Source organism: Contarinia nasturtii, unplaced genomic scaffold, assembly GCF_009176525.2.
Source record: "Contarinia nasturtii isolate CC-2019 unplaced genomic scaffold, AAFC_CNas_1.1 Cnas_scaffold_414, whole genome shotgun sequence".
NCBI lineage: Eukaryota > Metazoa > Arthropoda > Insecta > Diptera > Cecidomyiidae > Contarinia > Contarinia nasturtii.
In genome coordinates, this window is record NW_022197768.1 from 6070310 (window position 1) to 6086932 (window position 16623).

The 16623-nt window shown below is 32.2% G+C and overlaps 1 protein-coding gene and 1 pseudogene across 1 annotated transcript; both read right to left on the reverse strand.

The window, feature by feature from the left end:
* Nucleotides 1–635: 635 nt before the first annotated feature.
* Nucleotides 636–1289, reverse strand: LOC116338687 (annotated as a pseudogene).
* A 10047-nt stretch (nucleotides 1290–11336) lies between these two features.
* LOC116338696 (sentrin-specific protease 7-like) lies at nucleotides 11337–13579 on the reverse strand. Its single transcript, XM_031764111.1, has 5 exons — nucleotides 13423–13579; nucleotides 13029–13286; nucleotides 12315–12951; nucleotides 11872–12094; nucleotides 11337–11671 (listed from the first exon to the last, which is right to left on the reverse strand). The coding sequence occupies exons 1-5, from the start codon at nucleotides 13427–13429 to the stop codon at nucleotides 11495–11497; spliced, it is 1302 nt and encodes a 433-aa protein (XP_031619971.1). The 5' UTR covers nucleotides 13430–13579; the 3' UTR covers nucleotides 11337–11494.
* Nucleotides 13580–16623: the final 3044 nt, after the last annotated feature.

Sequence of the window (16623 nt, forward strand, 5' to 3'; positions counted from 1 at the left end):
ACGAAGACAATGAAACAAGGGAAAAAACAAAAGAAAAAGCAACATTTTCATTCTAATTCTAAGTTAAATCTAATATTCAAAAAATTACACATCAAATGTACAATGAAAAAAACCCATTAAAATGTCCTCGAAAAAAATTAAATATGACCTCGAAAAAATTGAATATATCCTCGTTTTTCAGTTCTAATAATTTCTTAAAATAAACCCTGATTTACAATAAGAGAATGACAGTCAATGAATTCTGTAAATATAGTTCATAAGATTTGCGATTAGTGAAATATCACAAATGATAAAAGTTGCCAAATATACTTTAATGTTATATGTAGCATTAACACTATTTTGTGGTGTGTGTGTGTGTGTGTGTGATTTAAATGTGTATTTTTCAGCTGAAAATGCGTAAATCTTGCTTTGTACAAAAAATAAAAACAATAAAAACAAAAACCATCAAAAAACTCAGCAATACAACATTTTCACTTTACTTTAAAAACCATTTACTTCACCAGCGTTTGATAATTTATTATTAAAGTCATATTATTATAATATTGAATATATATACGAACGTAGTTATTTGAAAGAAAATTGTGAAAATGTTGCAATGGGATTGTTTAATACACAGCTTGACTATTATTTATCAGTTACTGTTGATGGTATTGATAATTGATTTGCTTATTATCCGAGTAGAATTTTGCGTTTAGGGACGATGTCTTGACCTGCACATGTATTACAAAAAAAGAAAACAAAAAATGTATCAAAAACAACTGAAGAAAATTATCAATTGACAGTGGATGAACCTTGGTTTTGACCAGCTGGAAGACCGATGACGCTTTGACCAGCACGCAATTGTTCTTCGGTGAAATCTCTTATGTTTTGGTCGTGTGGTTTTGGTCCCAATTTTGGTCCAGTCCAGCTAGCATCATTCCATACAGCACGACCAAGAGCAAAGAATGTGTTTGTAACTTTTGAATTCCCTTCTTTTCGAAGAGATCGACTGTCTGGAAGACATCATTGTTTGGAAGACCGTATTCTTTCAGTGATTCTCGGAAGTTTTGGACATTTTCCATCAATTCGGTTGTGGTACCAGTTTCGTTGATTTTTAGAACTGTTCCTGGTTTGATTTTGTTGATCAATTTCCAGCAAACAACACCGTACTTGAGGACTTCTTCATATGCTTGTTCAGCTGGGAATTTCCATTCAAGGATGCTTTCAATCCATTCTTGGGCTTCTTTGTCCTTAACTGGATCGCGGCTCTGGAATTGGGATGAGATTTCGTTTTTTATTATTAGTAACATGTTTGATTTAAATTAACTTTGCACTTTAAAAATAACTAATTCTAATTTTATATATTAGGTGTATTTTAAAATATAATTAAAAAATATTTATTCAAATCAGAAATTTAGTTTCGATTATTTTTAATTTTCAAATTAATCACACGACAAGGCTTTGAGGAATAATACTTAACAATACTTTTCCATTGTTTTTTTATCGTTATTTATTTATTTTCGAGATAAAAAACGGAAAAAGTTAAAATATTATTGTAGTTTGAGATTATTTTTTTCAAAACTCTTATGGCCAGTGGAAGTATGTCTTATAAGTCACTCAGGTGGTACATTCGCTTTGTGGGATTGGGGCAATGAGTCACTCATAGATCCTTTTTTGTTAATAAATATTTCAAAATTTTATTGAAAAAATGTGAACAACTTCATTCGCAAAGGAAAACGGAGAATAGCTTAAGAGAGCTCAACGGAGAATAAAATTGCAGGAACAACTGAGAAAAGCCAACAAAATCATAAATTCGATCAGATACTGCAAACATGTATTACTTACTATATTACTTGCTGTTCGGAACAAATTTGTTGCTCTTTCGCTTGTATCTGTGTGTATATATTCTGTCACTACTCGTCAACAATATGCAGCAAATTTTATCCGTGACGTCAGTATAGAAAATAACGTAGTAGACTTTGTCGCTTCAGAGCGACTTTCAAGTATTTTAGATCTCGTTCATTGTCGCTCGCAAGCAACAAATGTATGATGTGGATTTAGTGAAAAAAAAAACATTTCCCGAGAATGTTGAGCCCAAACGTTAAATGTATTTTGAATGTTAGAGTAGACTGTTGTCCATTTTTAGCACTACTGGTCAAGATTTCACAAAAATTCATGACATTTGAACGAATCCATATTTCAACTGATCTCAGCGAATAGTAAAGAAATGCCAAGTGTTTAAGTGTTTTTGTATTTAAATTAAAACATTTTTGTACTTTTCGTCTTTGTTTTTCCAATCCAAAATATTAAGAATCCATAAGTTTGCATAAGTTTATAATATGAATGTATAATAAATAAATAATAAAATAAAATGTCTTACATCCGTAAGATGAACTTTTCCGCACTGTGATCCACAACATGCATTTATTACAAATCTTTAACTCAAAGAATTCACGAGAAAACTGAATCTGATATTAGTTTTGATTGAAACTTTCCATAATATCACAAACATTCAACAAAAAAATAAATAGAGTTTTTATTATGTCTATTTCATGGAATAAAAACATGTTCAAAATAATAATTTTTTGAAGAAACTTATAATTGTATCAAAAATTGTATTTTGAATGCTTCAATTTTGCTATCAATTAAACGAGAATCTTGTTTTTTTTTTCAATCTCACTTTAATCCTTCCATTTGCTGGACTATGTACCCTCATATACACATTTCTCAAGTAATAACAAAAAATGAAAAATGAATAATTTTCAAAGATTTTAAAACGAGAGTAAAATTCTAAAGGTGAAACGAATAGAATTCGGACTTTCAACGCGTATCTCAAAACAAAGATTGTCATGAAAACGTCACAAAAGGTAACAAAACAAACAATTTTTTTTGTTTATCACAGTGAATGTGTGTATTTTGTAACGGAATATTAGGATCATTTTGAACATTAATAAGTTTCAAGGGTTAGAATGATTTCATTTTATTTTCTCTCGTTGCACTTTTGATCATTTTTCAAATATTTCAAATGAATTCGTGTTGCAGGCAAAGCACAGACCGTCCGTTTGTGATGAGTGAAGAGGCTGTAACAGCAAATAACAACACTAATTCCATTGCACAAGAGAAAAGTCAAAACTACTGTTACGAAACAAAAGACTTTTTAAATGGGAATGCCTCTCGAAGTTAATTTATTGCAGTGTACGATAATTTAGGGCTTGCGTTTTCACCATCGGGCCATTTCGTTTTGTTGCATTTCAACATGTCATCTACACGAAGACTTTCTTTCTTTTTTTACTCGGTTCGGTTCCATCAACAACAACAAAAAATCAAATTTATCCCTTTTTTGCTTATGGGAGAATGGGAGAGAGAGTGCAAGAGATCCTTTGGAATGAGAGAGAGAGAGAGAGTGAAAGAGAGAGATGGAGAGAAAGGAAGAGGGAGAATGGTAAAGACAGATAAATGAATGCAGGAAAAGGTGATTTTAAAACTTGTTTTCTCGATTATGACGAGTTGGTGCCGGTCCGAGTTCGAACAAATGACATTTATGGACAGAAAATCCAGTCGAAATATGAATGAATCAAGAGATAAATGCAAAACATGACTAATCTTTTGTATATTTGAAACACACGCTTCAAAAATCTCGAAACATTGGATGAACGAAGAAAAATGATTTAATTTTGGACACTGTTTGTCGAAATGTTATGCGACGTTGTTGTTTTTTTTATTGTGTCTTTGAACAATAGCAGCTGTTGATTATATTTAACGTAAATAGAGAGAGGTGAATATCAGATTAGAATTTTTTTTCGATACATGGAAACGTTTTGGCATGCAGTGGTTTAGAGTTACATTTGGTCGTTGGTTAGTTGTTGTTATTTTTCCATCAGAACGTTTTTTTTTCTTGTAATTTACCATCGAAAAGGATGTGAATTTAATTAAATCTTGTGCTCTCTTTTTCGAAATAGTATTGGGTTACACACAATCTCGTCATTTTTTCGGGTTCAATTTTTTCCGTTATTCTACGTCGTTTCTATCTGTATATCGTTTTAAGCATCCGCCACGAGTAGGTTTTTTTCTCATTCGATCCTCCTTTCCACGCTTACAAAATACTATCGAAATATCGCTCATCCGGTCAGTACATTAAAATGTGATTACCCTTCTTTTAACGCATCCATCGAATAGCATTGAATAGATGCATGTCTTTTTTCATCATATTTTTTTTTCGTCAAATTTAATCGAAATTGTAACGAAAAAAAAAATTCTCATGGATTTTCGATTTTTCCGTCTCAAATTAACGTCGAGAAAATGACGAGTAAACAGAGGATTGTGAGGATTTAATGGTGTCGCATCGACAGCTTTGCTCAAACAAACGGATGAGAAAGAGGCAAAATGATGAACAAAAGAGATGAAGAAGAAAAAATATATTGTGAGCATTAAATATCAAATTGCATTCATTTGATTAGCATATTGTACGAAGCGGGATTGAAGTGGAAAATGAAATTGTTGCTTCGATGCATTTGAATTGCACCGCAATAAAATAATGAATGTGGAATATTATACGTTGCACCGTTGACCATTTAGTATGAAAAATGATATCGTTTTTAACGTTTATGTAGTGATCTTGTGTCGAATGATGGTGATCATTTCGATGGGCTTTAGTTCCGGTATCCGAATTTGTCATACCACGTCGCTCTCCTTTGCTTTCCGTTCAGGAGACTGCATACAAATGATAAATGGTTTTTTTTGCTCTTTTTCTTTTACTACTGTATATGTCAATATGGGGCATGTCCAATATCGAGCCAAGAGACAAAGATGTTCTTGTCATAAAACCAAACTGGTTATATTTATTTAAGAGGTGTTGTTTTGTAGTAGCCTCTCGACAATTGAATTCGGTCATTGTATTAATGACAGTCTCTTGCATTCCTCTTTGTTTTTAACCATTTTGCATTTTGGGATTACGAATGATGCACCGTTATGTATAATTTTATTTGATCCATGTGCATGCATATTAAACCGTTGGACCATTCGCTCGGCATTCATACCCGATACACACACACATACACACAAAAGTGAATAAAAGGGAATACGCCGTCCGTTTGTATGCATATTTCAATAAAAAAAAATTCGTTCTTGCCACAATGATTTCGAATCGTAACGATATCGCAAAAGAATCAATTTATCTTTTCTCGACACCATCGGGTATAACAAAAGGATTACATAAAATATTTTGAATTTTTCCATTGTTTCTACCTCTAACGGAATGCATGCCGATGCGATTTGTCAATTTCCATTTGATTCAATCCCGTTAGGAACATTTTTATTCTTCTTCATATTTTAATATGCAAATGAATCGATGTGCATATGCAAAACAGCATTCACATTTGTGCCCATTAATGTGACAAATTCGATGGCGATTCTTCATTTTCACTTATTCACTCTTTCTCACAATCGCGCAATGCTGACTTGCACATTTTGTTTCTATTCCCATCACATACCGCGAATTTTTTTTTTCTTTCGACTTTTGCCTAATGAAGCGTTAGATTGGAAATTTGTTACCCGACCTTTCTCGCCTTTTTTTGTACTCCAATGCACTCTCTTTCGATGTACATGTATTTGCATCTCATTTTGTTGCAATTTCTTGCATATCATTTAAAAACATCAGAGATTTCCGTAGTGATGGGCGTCGGCTGTGCAATTCGATAATAAATCAATTACCGTTGAATATAATTTAACAACAAACATTTTGTTTTCGTCTCTGAATATATTCAAATGAGTTCGATTCGATTCGATTCGACAAATATTTTCTCTCTATTGATTTGCATCGAAAAGAAGAATGTGTTTAGAATTTCTGTGAAGAAAAAAAAAATCATAAATCAAATCAATCAAAGTCTGTTGGGCCTGTCAAATTTTCTCTTAATTGAATTTCATTAATCGACTTCTTGGCTCTCGATAATAATCAAAAATCAACTTCGTTATTAATGGTGATGCGAACAGGAGTTGCAAAGCTGAGACACGATTCTTAGTTTTCGATGCATTAGTAGACGAATACGGTCGAGACGGAATAAAGAGAGACAATTTTGATGTGCACTGCAAAGATAAGGGCAAGCTAATGAAGGGTAAAATTGGATCGCATCAGTGACATCAAACAACATACTGGAACAAACATATTGTCTGAATAATGCATCCATCGAATCAAAGTGAATGGTATGTGTGTGTATGCGTCGTTTGTCGTTCGATATAATGAAAAGGGAAAATACGATGTGCAATAAAATCATAAAATATTGTCGCAATTTTTAGTTTCTTTGTTATTGCTCATTTTCATCTTCAAATATTGGTAATGCACCTTTTAACACTTAACAACATACACAGTCTCTCACATACTCAGTACATGCGTGCCTCATATAACCAGCAGTTTTGATGCTGTTGTTCATTTCGGTTGTATGATCTTATTCACCGTATTCGACGTTTGTTCAGCAAACAATTCAATTATATTGGAAAAATGGTCCTATTGAATCGCATTTGCACACATTGTTCGGGGCCAAAAACACTGGTGTTACAACGCACGCACTTATCAAAAGAGAACGAGAGAGAGATAGAGAGAGATTGAATAACCATCGATGTGTAACAGTGTTGCGATCCAGAAACTCGGATACTCAAAATATGTCTCGACATGTCACATAAACTTAACCGAATATAATATTGTTTCGAAAAAATGGGCAATAAAATCATATGAAAAATTACATTTTTTGATCGTTGTAAAAACGACATGACTGACTGTTTTGTCATTCGCTATTTTCATTTTCGACACTTCAATAAACTCTCTTTTTTACGGCATCGTAATGATTTTCTCTTCACAGTGTTTTTTTTCGTCTCTGATTTTCGAAGATCGTTCGAAACAGTACCATTATCATGTCGTTAAAATCGTTCGTTATATCATTAATTTTAAAAAGATCGACAATATTTGTCAACCCCATTTTGTATGATTCGGTGAATGACATACTTCCAGTTGTTTTCACACATTTTAATCATTGAAATTGATACGTACAAAAGTTTTTGGCTCAATTGATAGGCGCACTTTCATTTGTTAACTCTTGTGTGACTCACAGAAATGAACAAAAAGACACGATGCTCTTCTCATTTCTTCACTTTACATTTTGAAATAATTCTTCTTTACATTGAATGTTCAAGCCCATGAAATAGTTTATTGTCCATTTCATTCAATATCGAACTACAATATCTGTGCCATTTTTTTGATAAATGACAAAAAAAGTGCTATCAATGCGAAAATGTCCGGATGATTGTTTTGAAATTGAGATTCGTCATGTCGTTGATTTAGAAATTTTAAAACTTTAAATCGTCTAGATTAGTCGAAATGACGTAGTAAAAAGTACATTCATTTCAAATATGCCCAATATTTTTTATTTTAATGAATGATATTTGATTACTACGACGAAAAAATACGAGTAGATTTTTTCAATACCCATATAACCAGTCTATGTATTTCGGATGGATATCCATCCGAGATATTTTAGAATATCTGGATATTTAACGCAACTGCACATATAATCTACGGTATTTGGATATCCATCCGAAATACATAGAGTGGAGAATCAACCATTTTTCATCGCAACAACTCACATAACTATCACACTATGAAATATATAATATTTTTTCATGCCATTATAATATATGTATTCTTTCAGACATTCAATTGCGTCTAACTAAAATTCGATTGTATTCGATGACCAATATCTTTTATTTAGATCAAATATATTCGTTATATATTTAAAGAAAAAATATTTTGATTTTTATGTATTATTGTGAAAAGGGTTTATTTTGGTAAAAAAAATATAAAAACTCAATTCAATTCAGAATAAATTCAACTAATATTTAATTGTTTTGCAGGCTTTGGATCAAGTACTTATCATAAACTCGTTAAAAGATCGGGTTTTTTCATGAATCATGTTGATTAATTTTTTCCTGGAATATTCAGCCAACACCTTGGTTGTTTAATGACGTTATACATTCATTTCAAATCTCCGTAAAAAATAAGATAAACTACTTTTCGTCTAAATCTGAAAACAAGCGCCAATAAGCCAAGTGTAAGCTATTTATGCCTGCCCGTAATGCTTTTTTAGTGCAAAATGACATACTGTAGGCATAAATAAAGACATATTATGTTATGCATAGTACATTATGCATAGAATATGTCTTGTCATTTCTCCAAAAATTCATTACAATTTGGGTGATTAGTCTTTTATTATTATATCGAAAATACGAGTAGTTTTTGCATCGCGAAATTTTAAAAATACTCAGTAAGAAGTCAATAGTTTTTTTGAAAGCGTCGATTTTTTGTGCACAAACAAATAAAATAAAATACGGTAAGTAATAATTTTCATGCAAAAAGCGTATTATATGCTCATATTTTACTTTAATCAAAGAAATCAGTTATTATCACTAATTAAGTGTTTTCAGAAATGAGCTATGCTCATTGTCTACTAACTTTGTGATGTTATTTGGATTTAAAAGAAAAAAATAAGAATGAAACTTCGTTTCTTTCAGAAGTGCGCCAAAATGGAATTGAATAGAGAATATGGATTTGTGCCACAGCTTGTGCCATCATACGAAGAAACAACGAAAAGCGCAATGTTGCAACCGCCGGTTCAAGTTCAGCCTTCTGCGACACAGCCCGTGGTGCAATGTAACCATCTTCAATTTTGATTTTTTTTTTTTTTGCAAACGAATCATTTTTTAAATGTGATTATTATTGAATATTTCAGTGATTAAGGTCGATGGTGATAATGGTCACCATGGAAGTTCTAAAGGTAGAATGACGTGCGGCCCCTTTTTACGGGGCATAACTATTACGATAAAAGAAAATATGAAAATTTCAATTCATTTCGGAATAAAATCAATTTGTATTTAATTGTTTTGCAGATTGTGATTGTGATTGTGATTGCGATGTTGCTTTTTGTGCCAGTATATCGATGACTTGTTCGCTGTATTTCTAACTAAATGTGTTCGTGGCACCACCAAAAGTTAAGATTTGTATTATAATGTCATACCTTTCTTTTTGAAATATTCAAACTTTAAATCGTCAAGATTTATTGAAATAACGTTGTACATTCATTACGAAACGAATGAAATAAATTACTTTTATAAATTAAATTAAATTGTTTTTTAAATAATTTTTATCAAATCATCAAACTCTGAAGAGATTTTTCATTTCAAATTATGAATACAGTGTAGAAAGATTCAATGATATGCTACATTTCTTTGTTATCTGTTATGAGTTTTTCTGCTTTACTTCAATCGTACAAAAGACGCTTACAGAGATAATTTTTAAAAAGATTAGAGCCATGGACTTAAAAAAAAATACAAATGAATGTATGGTAATTATCAACTAGACTAGACTCCTATCGCAGAGATCAACAGACATTCAAATACTTACAACATTTTGTTTTATGTATTCACAAAAATGGCAACTATTCCAAGAACAAAATCGAACAAAGGAGACACAAAAAACCCGTTGCGGCCCAAATGAACGAGAGAATAAATGAAATTGTAGCAAAACACGTACACAATGCAATTGCACGTAGAATAATGACTTTTAAAAAAACGATCGTGGTGAATGCGGTTTGTAATTAAGACCTTTATTGATGATGGCTTGATATGTTCTTTTCTCTCTCTCTCTCTTCATTCTCGGTTTGTCTTGTGATATGCATGACGGTGATCAATCAGAATCCATAGACATGCAATATGAATTTAATGAACATTGAATGCCAATGTCTTGCAATTCGACCAGTCTTAATCGGAATATTAGGGACGACCGAGACGACAGAAATATATTTCCATCCATCAAAAATATGACATAAACACCAAAATTAATAATAGTATCGGTACAATTATGTTTCACTTATGAATGAAATTTAATGTTATGTCGTGGCATGCAAACTCTTTGAAAATCAATCTCCTTCTTTTTTTTTGTTCGTGTTTCCATTCAACAAAGTTCGAGTAGCGCATGCACGAAAAAAAGCGACGGTTACAGTGGCTTGTGTATAAGCTTGATTAAACGCCCGGTGCAAACAATAGAAAAGTGCAGTTTTATGATGAGATGGGGTTGATGTTGCACAACTGCAACTTCGCACACAAACCGCAAATCCGTCATCATTTTTGAAAACATTTTTTTTTGTACATTTGAACGATCGTTACATGCGTGTATTTGTGACTTATTCGAATTCAATGTATCAATGTCAAAGCCACAGAAGAAAAGAAAAAAAAAAAAACGTTTCGGTAAAATCCAATTTTTGATGCCAACATCTGCACTCGTTGCGTTTTGGTCGGATAATTTTAACGAAAATGAACTCAAATTATTATGTAATAAAAAAAAACACAAGCGACTTCAGTTAAGGAATTGATGGGAAAGTTGAGACTCTATTAAATGCGATAATCTTTTTAAAATCAGACGATACACATTTTCAACTTGCTTAATCTCACCATCATCAACAGCTACGTTTAATCGCTGTCCTTGCACGAACTCAGAACGGAATACATACACACCACGCAACGGAAGAAGCGCATTCAATAATTGACGATGAACACAACGCAAAGCAACTGTCCGTAATTTCCTCTTCTTTGGTTCTTTTTCATACGTATACCTTCCGCGGCATTTGTGTGAGAATCAATCCTTCGTTTTTACCACTTTACCAACTCTTTTTGTGTTATTCACAACATGCACACGCACAGCAGCAGCAACAAAATTACAAAATACTTCGTATAATTTGCGCACTTGAAATACTTGAAATGCTCAATTTTCAAGGAGCTGAAAAAAAACCAATGTATAATATACTTTGAATATATGATTTTTTTGCGGCAAGGAAAACAAACTGTAAGCGAATAAAAACAAAGAATACAAGAATTCAACTGCACAGCACTACAAAAGAGAGAGAGAGAGAGAGAGAGAGAGAGAGAGAGAGAGGGAGAGAGAGAGAGATGTGAAGGAAAAATGTGGTGTCGGTTTGGTTGCATCAATTATAAATTGACTGTGGGAATATTGTAGCCATCGTTACGGCTGCATGAGCACTGATATAATCTCTAAGACCTTAAAAATCGTTGTTGTCCTTTTTTTCGCCAATGTCACTGTGCTTAGCTTCCGTTTTTGATTTACTCATTGTCTTTAGGTCGTTAGTAACAGAGAGATAGAGAAATATAAAGGAAGAAACATATTCAAGCACAATATTTTTAGGTCATTTAAAATTATCCAATTTCAACTTTTTTCGTTGCTCAATCATGGGAATTCCTTGCGCTGTTTTCTCCTGCACATAAAACAAATGAAATAAGACACATTCTTTTCTCAAAATAATTTATAGAAAAAACAAGTTGTTCAATTTTATTCCGTTTATCACACCGCTTCAATCAAAGTAAAATTTGAAGAAGAAAAAATCACTTAATAATAAATAGTTTAATATTAGTATAAAATAAATCGATGATCAAAAGTATGTGATGGGATTGGATTATCATCTTATGAGGGCAATTGAATGTCCGGTAAGTTAATCATCGAAAAACTGTTTTCAATATCGTCACTCATATGGCGTTTAATGAGATCAGCAATATCGCGACGCTTTCGTGCTGCCGCTGAAGGTTCAAACCAATTTTCCAAATTTTTTATTGGAAACTCGAATTTCTTGATTGCAGAAGTCTGTAAAGAAACGAAACGCATTCAAAGAATTTAATAAAAATTGGTTTTTAAATGAATTATTTGTGGATGAAGTAATTTCACTATTTGATTTCTTTTAATTGCAACACACTTTATATGTAATAATACATTTCTGTATTTAAACAACTTTCACATTCATAGAATATGCATTGATTTTCTTTCGAAAATAATTTGAAACAAACCGTGAAAAATTGTTCAATGTAATGTAACATGAAAAGTCCACAATCCGATGTATTTTCTTGACGTGGAACTTTAACGACGTGACCAGGTATATTGATAGAATCAAATTTAAATGTGCCATCACTATTGACCTTCTTCTTATATTCTAAATTCAGGAACTCGCGAAGTACTGTGGTCTCCTTGTATCGTCCACCCGATAATGAGTCAAATATCAAAATGCATGGCCTGAAAATCCGAAATAGAAAGTTTTTTCAAAATTTCACAAACTTTACACCTCACCACTTGCTCTCAAGAACGACGTGAACGACTAAAAAAATACTGATATACTTATGACTTTCATTTTTGTTGCATAAAAGTCGTTCTTTCAGAAAGCGTGAGCAAAAGATGATTCAATTTTTTTTTATCCTGACCGAAATATTAACGAAAAGCTTTTGTAAATACATACTTTTTGACGATTTCTGTTGATGATTCATCCGTATCGCTTTCAGTGCCACCATTGGACGTCTTTCGACGTTTACCATATTTGACAGTCGATTTTGCATTTGCTTCCCCGAGTCCGGCAAAGCATATAATTGCCAAATACCAATGTTTACTCTGATTAATTGGCACGACGATAAAATCCATATCAAAGATGTTTATATTTTTGGTCCATCTGTCAAGGCGTGCAAGTTTTTCTTTTTTCGAATTCTTCCGATCGGTGGACGGTGTGTTCGTTAGCACTTGATAAAAAAATGAATCAAAAATGTGTGTGACTTTTTTCTGTTCATCGGTCAAAACTTCACACGTTAAATATCGAATGTAATAGTTGACAATATTGTCATTCAAATATTCATCGCATGCCAAAGATGCATAGTCATTGACATATATTGAAAGTCGTCCACTACCAGTTGGTGGATATTGAAGACAATTGTCCGGGTCACGATCACTTATTTTACGTTTGCGCGATTTTATCTTATTTGTCATCTTTTCAATCTCATCATGTGAAATCTCATCGCAAAAATAAAATAGTTCTTTGATTGCTTTACAAACAGCATCAGATGATTCAGTTTCCATAATAAGCACATTGTTATACGGATTTTCGGCTAAAAGAAGAATTGATTTGATTATTTTTTTTTACATCAAAAAATTTCTTCTGTTTTCTTTTTCTCGGTTTACATACAATGTGTGGCTGGTTTTATGTGCATTCGTTCGCAAACCATTTGGCCATAAGTTGGACGAACGTAAATCATTAATATTATTTTGATTTCCATGTGATAGATGCATTTGACGACGAAATTAATAGGTATTTGAATGCTTTCGATCGATTTGGTGGTCGAGTCTTGTAGAACCATTCGGATTTCTTTTGTTGTGAATTGAATATTTCCTTTTGGTTTGACTTTATTGGATCCGATATATATGCACTGCGGCGCAAATTCAACTGGAAATGATTTACACATTTACATTAATTTTAACAGATTAAGAACAGACGAAATGATCAACTGTCATGCATATTTTGGATTATTGGACAGTCATGCATATTGTTTATATATAGAAATTTGCAAAATAAAACTTACCATCCATTTTTACTTTTATTTTTAAATTCGATTATAAGAGTAATGCGTTATGTTTGAGTAATGTTTCGTTACGATGTCAACTGCGTTTCAGTTAGAAAGTTTTTTATTGTTTGACAACAAACGTTGTGTACACCATTGCATTGCGTTTGAGGTTATGTAGGTATTATTGACACTAACCTATATGACATTTCAACTCCCGCCAAATGTTTGTGCTGTGGAACGCATTCACAGAAATAAATCAGAAAAGTCTGTTCACTTCTTCACTTTTTATATTGAAGATGTTGATTTAAATTAAAAATGAATGAAGTAAAAATGATTTTGATCGATATAAATTTGAAAGAGAATATTTTGCTTTTCCAAAGAAGCATAAACTATAAATACACCAATTTTACCTCATATAATAAATTTAAACTCTCCCCAATCATGCAAGGAAGTAGAGAATCTGATTTTTATAGTGACACTTTTTGTTTTGCGCAAGATTTTGTAAAAGAAAAAAGAAGAAGATAATTGTTTGATTTGATGTTTTGAGGAATCTTTATTTACTAAAAATGAAATTACTTCTTTCAACGATTTTTGACATACTGGATTTTTGAATTAATTTTCAGCTGTTTACGAAATGGATATTTTTTGTAATAAAAACTGATGTTCAGATTGAGTTTTAATCGGCTCATATTCATCCATCGACCATTATTTGCATTTTTGTTCTTTCATCGTCAATTTTGAACATTTTGTTTCCTTTCAATTTATTTGAATATTTCATCTCTGTGATTGTAGCAAAAGTGTCGTTGCAAAATAAAAAAACATCAATTGTCAGACGGCGAAAATTGATTCAAAAATCTAAAATGTGAAAAAAAGTTGGTAAAATCGATCTGGATTATGAAGTAATAAGAAAAATATTGTTTGATTCGCAGATTTGTGGCATATAATTGTTCAATCATAAAATCCACCAGATGAGTCGAATAAAATACTGTGCATTAGGCACACACATCAACGAATGAATTTATTATTTATTAATTTCGCATCCAGATTGATTTACAATGTAAAATTTTCTTATTTTCGCAAATAAATTGAAATTATGGTCTGAACGATGGATGTTTTAATGCAATCTGCATATTGCGATAGTAATTTTTGATTCAAAAATCCACATTTTTTCGATGGTATCGAAAAAAGCAGCTCCTTATGTATCTGTTCAAGGCATAATTCTCATTCTATTTCTTTTTTTCTAAATCACAGCAGTCTTCTTGTTGTTGTTTTTTTAATTATTAAATTTTTTTGTTAAAAATATGCAATTCGAATTTCCATTCGAACGACATTTTTTAATTGTTTCATTTTAAAATGATTTCTTTTCTATCTGCTCCACGTATACTAAATGTGTGTGTTTTTTTTTCGAAATAAAATTGTTTGTTTTGATTGCAGCTAAGTGGCTATTCAAAATGGGCGATACACCATGTACGAATGAATGAGTCAGAACATAAATGATGGATAATTTGAGGCAAGTGTGATTGAACAGAGGCTCAGCCTGAATTCAATGCAAAATGAACTAAATGCATAATTTGCTTGTAAGCGACACAAAAAACACGGTATTTTTTGTTCTGTCTTCCAGTTGAAGATCAATCGAATTGACAAATGGAAGTTTTTAAACGCCGTATTTTGTGCATAAAATCTGTTTTATTTCGACCGGTTTGAAATGTTTGACTTATTGTGCGCTATTTGATTTCTTTAGATTCCCATGCACGCACGGATGAGTGACCACACTATTTTTCTCTCTCTTTATTTTGAAAAGGCTTATCTATACACAATTGATATCTTTCATTTCTACTAGTTTTTTTTGACTAACTACATCATACTAAGTAATCATTAAATCATAAATTGTTTTGTCTTATCATCTAAAATGTCTAAATGTTAAATGTGTGTGTGTTTTTTATTTGCCGAGAGAGCAAAATAAAGCGAATTTCAGAAGTGCTCTCCTGTTTGTTACAATAAAATTCTTGTTTCTCGCTAGGTACATGTATGTCTAATTTTGTCTTTCATTTTATTTAAATTTTCGAAAGAAGTTTGTGAATTGACATTCTCATATTATAAATCGTATTCGAATTCGAAGTTTTTTTTCGTTTTTTAATTTTTCTTTGTTTTTTCTACATTTCTCTTGTGGTTCCATCAAATTATTAACTTATCTAGGAAATAAAAGACAACTGAAAACGATTTGGATGCATAGTTTAGTCGATTCACCGATATACGTGTTGGTTCGTTAATGTTCGGCATTTGTATGCTGTTTATTGAACGGCAGCTTACGTAGACGAACAAAAAAAAACGCGTGCGATATGTCTTTTGAAGTAGTTATGATGGCACTCACACATTACCCGTAGCGCATAAATTGTAGGCCAAAAAATCATTCACACACACACATAATCTCTCTTTCGCAGCAGCTTCATCATATGGTCACGTCTCGTTCGCAATTTCGCTGTTTTCAATCACATTGTACATTAAATTTCACGTAAATCACATCAAATTCCATTAAATCGTACAATATACGCAGATACATATAAATGTATCCTCCTTTCTCTCTGTTTCTCTCTCTCTTACGGTGTTTTCTTTGTTCCCACAATGTGCGTTCATGAAATATTGAAACAACAGTTTTCCATTTTATTTCTCTTTAAAACGTTTTTTTTCTTATTATTTTTTGCATTATACGTAGGTTGCTCCATAATTTTTTTTAAAATGGTACTTATAGTGTTGCCCGATGTAAACCATTGTCATATTCGTAAAGTTTGATGTTTTGGTATGTATTCGTGCCCTGAACCTTTTGTCGTACGAACGCTATTTGTATTGTTTACAGTGACTGGTAAACTGCGACTCAACAAAAAAATGAATTTTACACGTGAAGATTTTCGTAAAATGATTTACTACGATTTTCGAAGTAAATTATCTCAACAACAGTGTTTCGATCGACTTCATTTGGCCTTTGGCAATGAAGCACCAACCCTTCAGACAATTTATAACTGGTACCGAGAATTCCGTTGCGGTCGTAGTTCGCTCAAAGACGAGTTTCATACAGGTCGTCCAAAATCGGCTGTTGTGCCACAAAACATCGATGCTGTCAGAAAACTGATTATGGAAGATCGTCATGTGACCTACCGTGAGATTGAGGCATCTTTGGGCATTTCATCCCACAGCATACATACAATTTTGCATGAACATTTA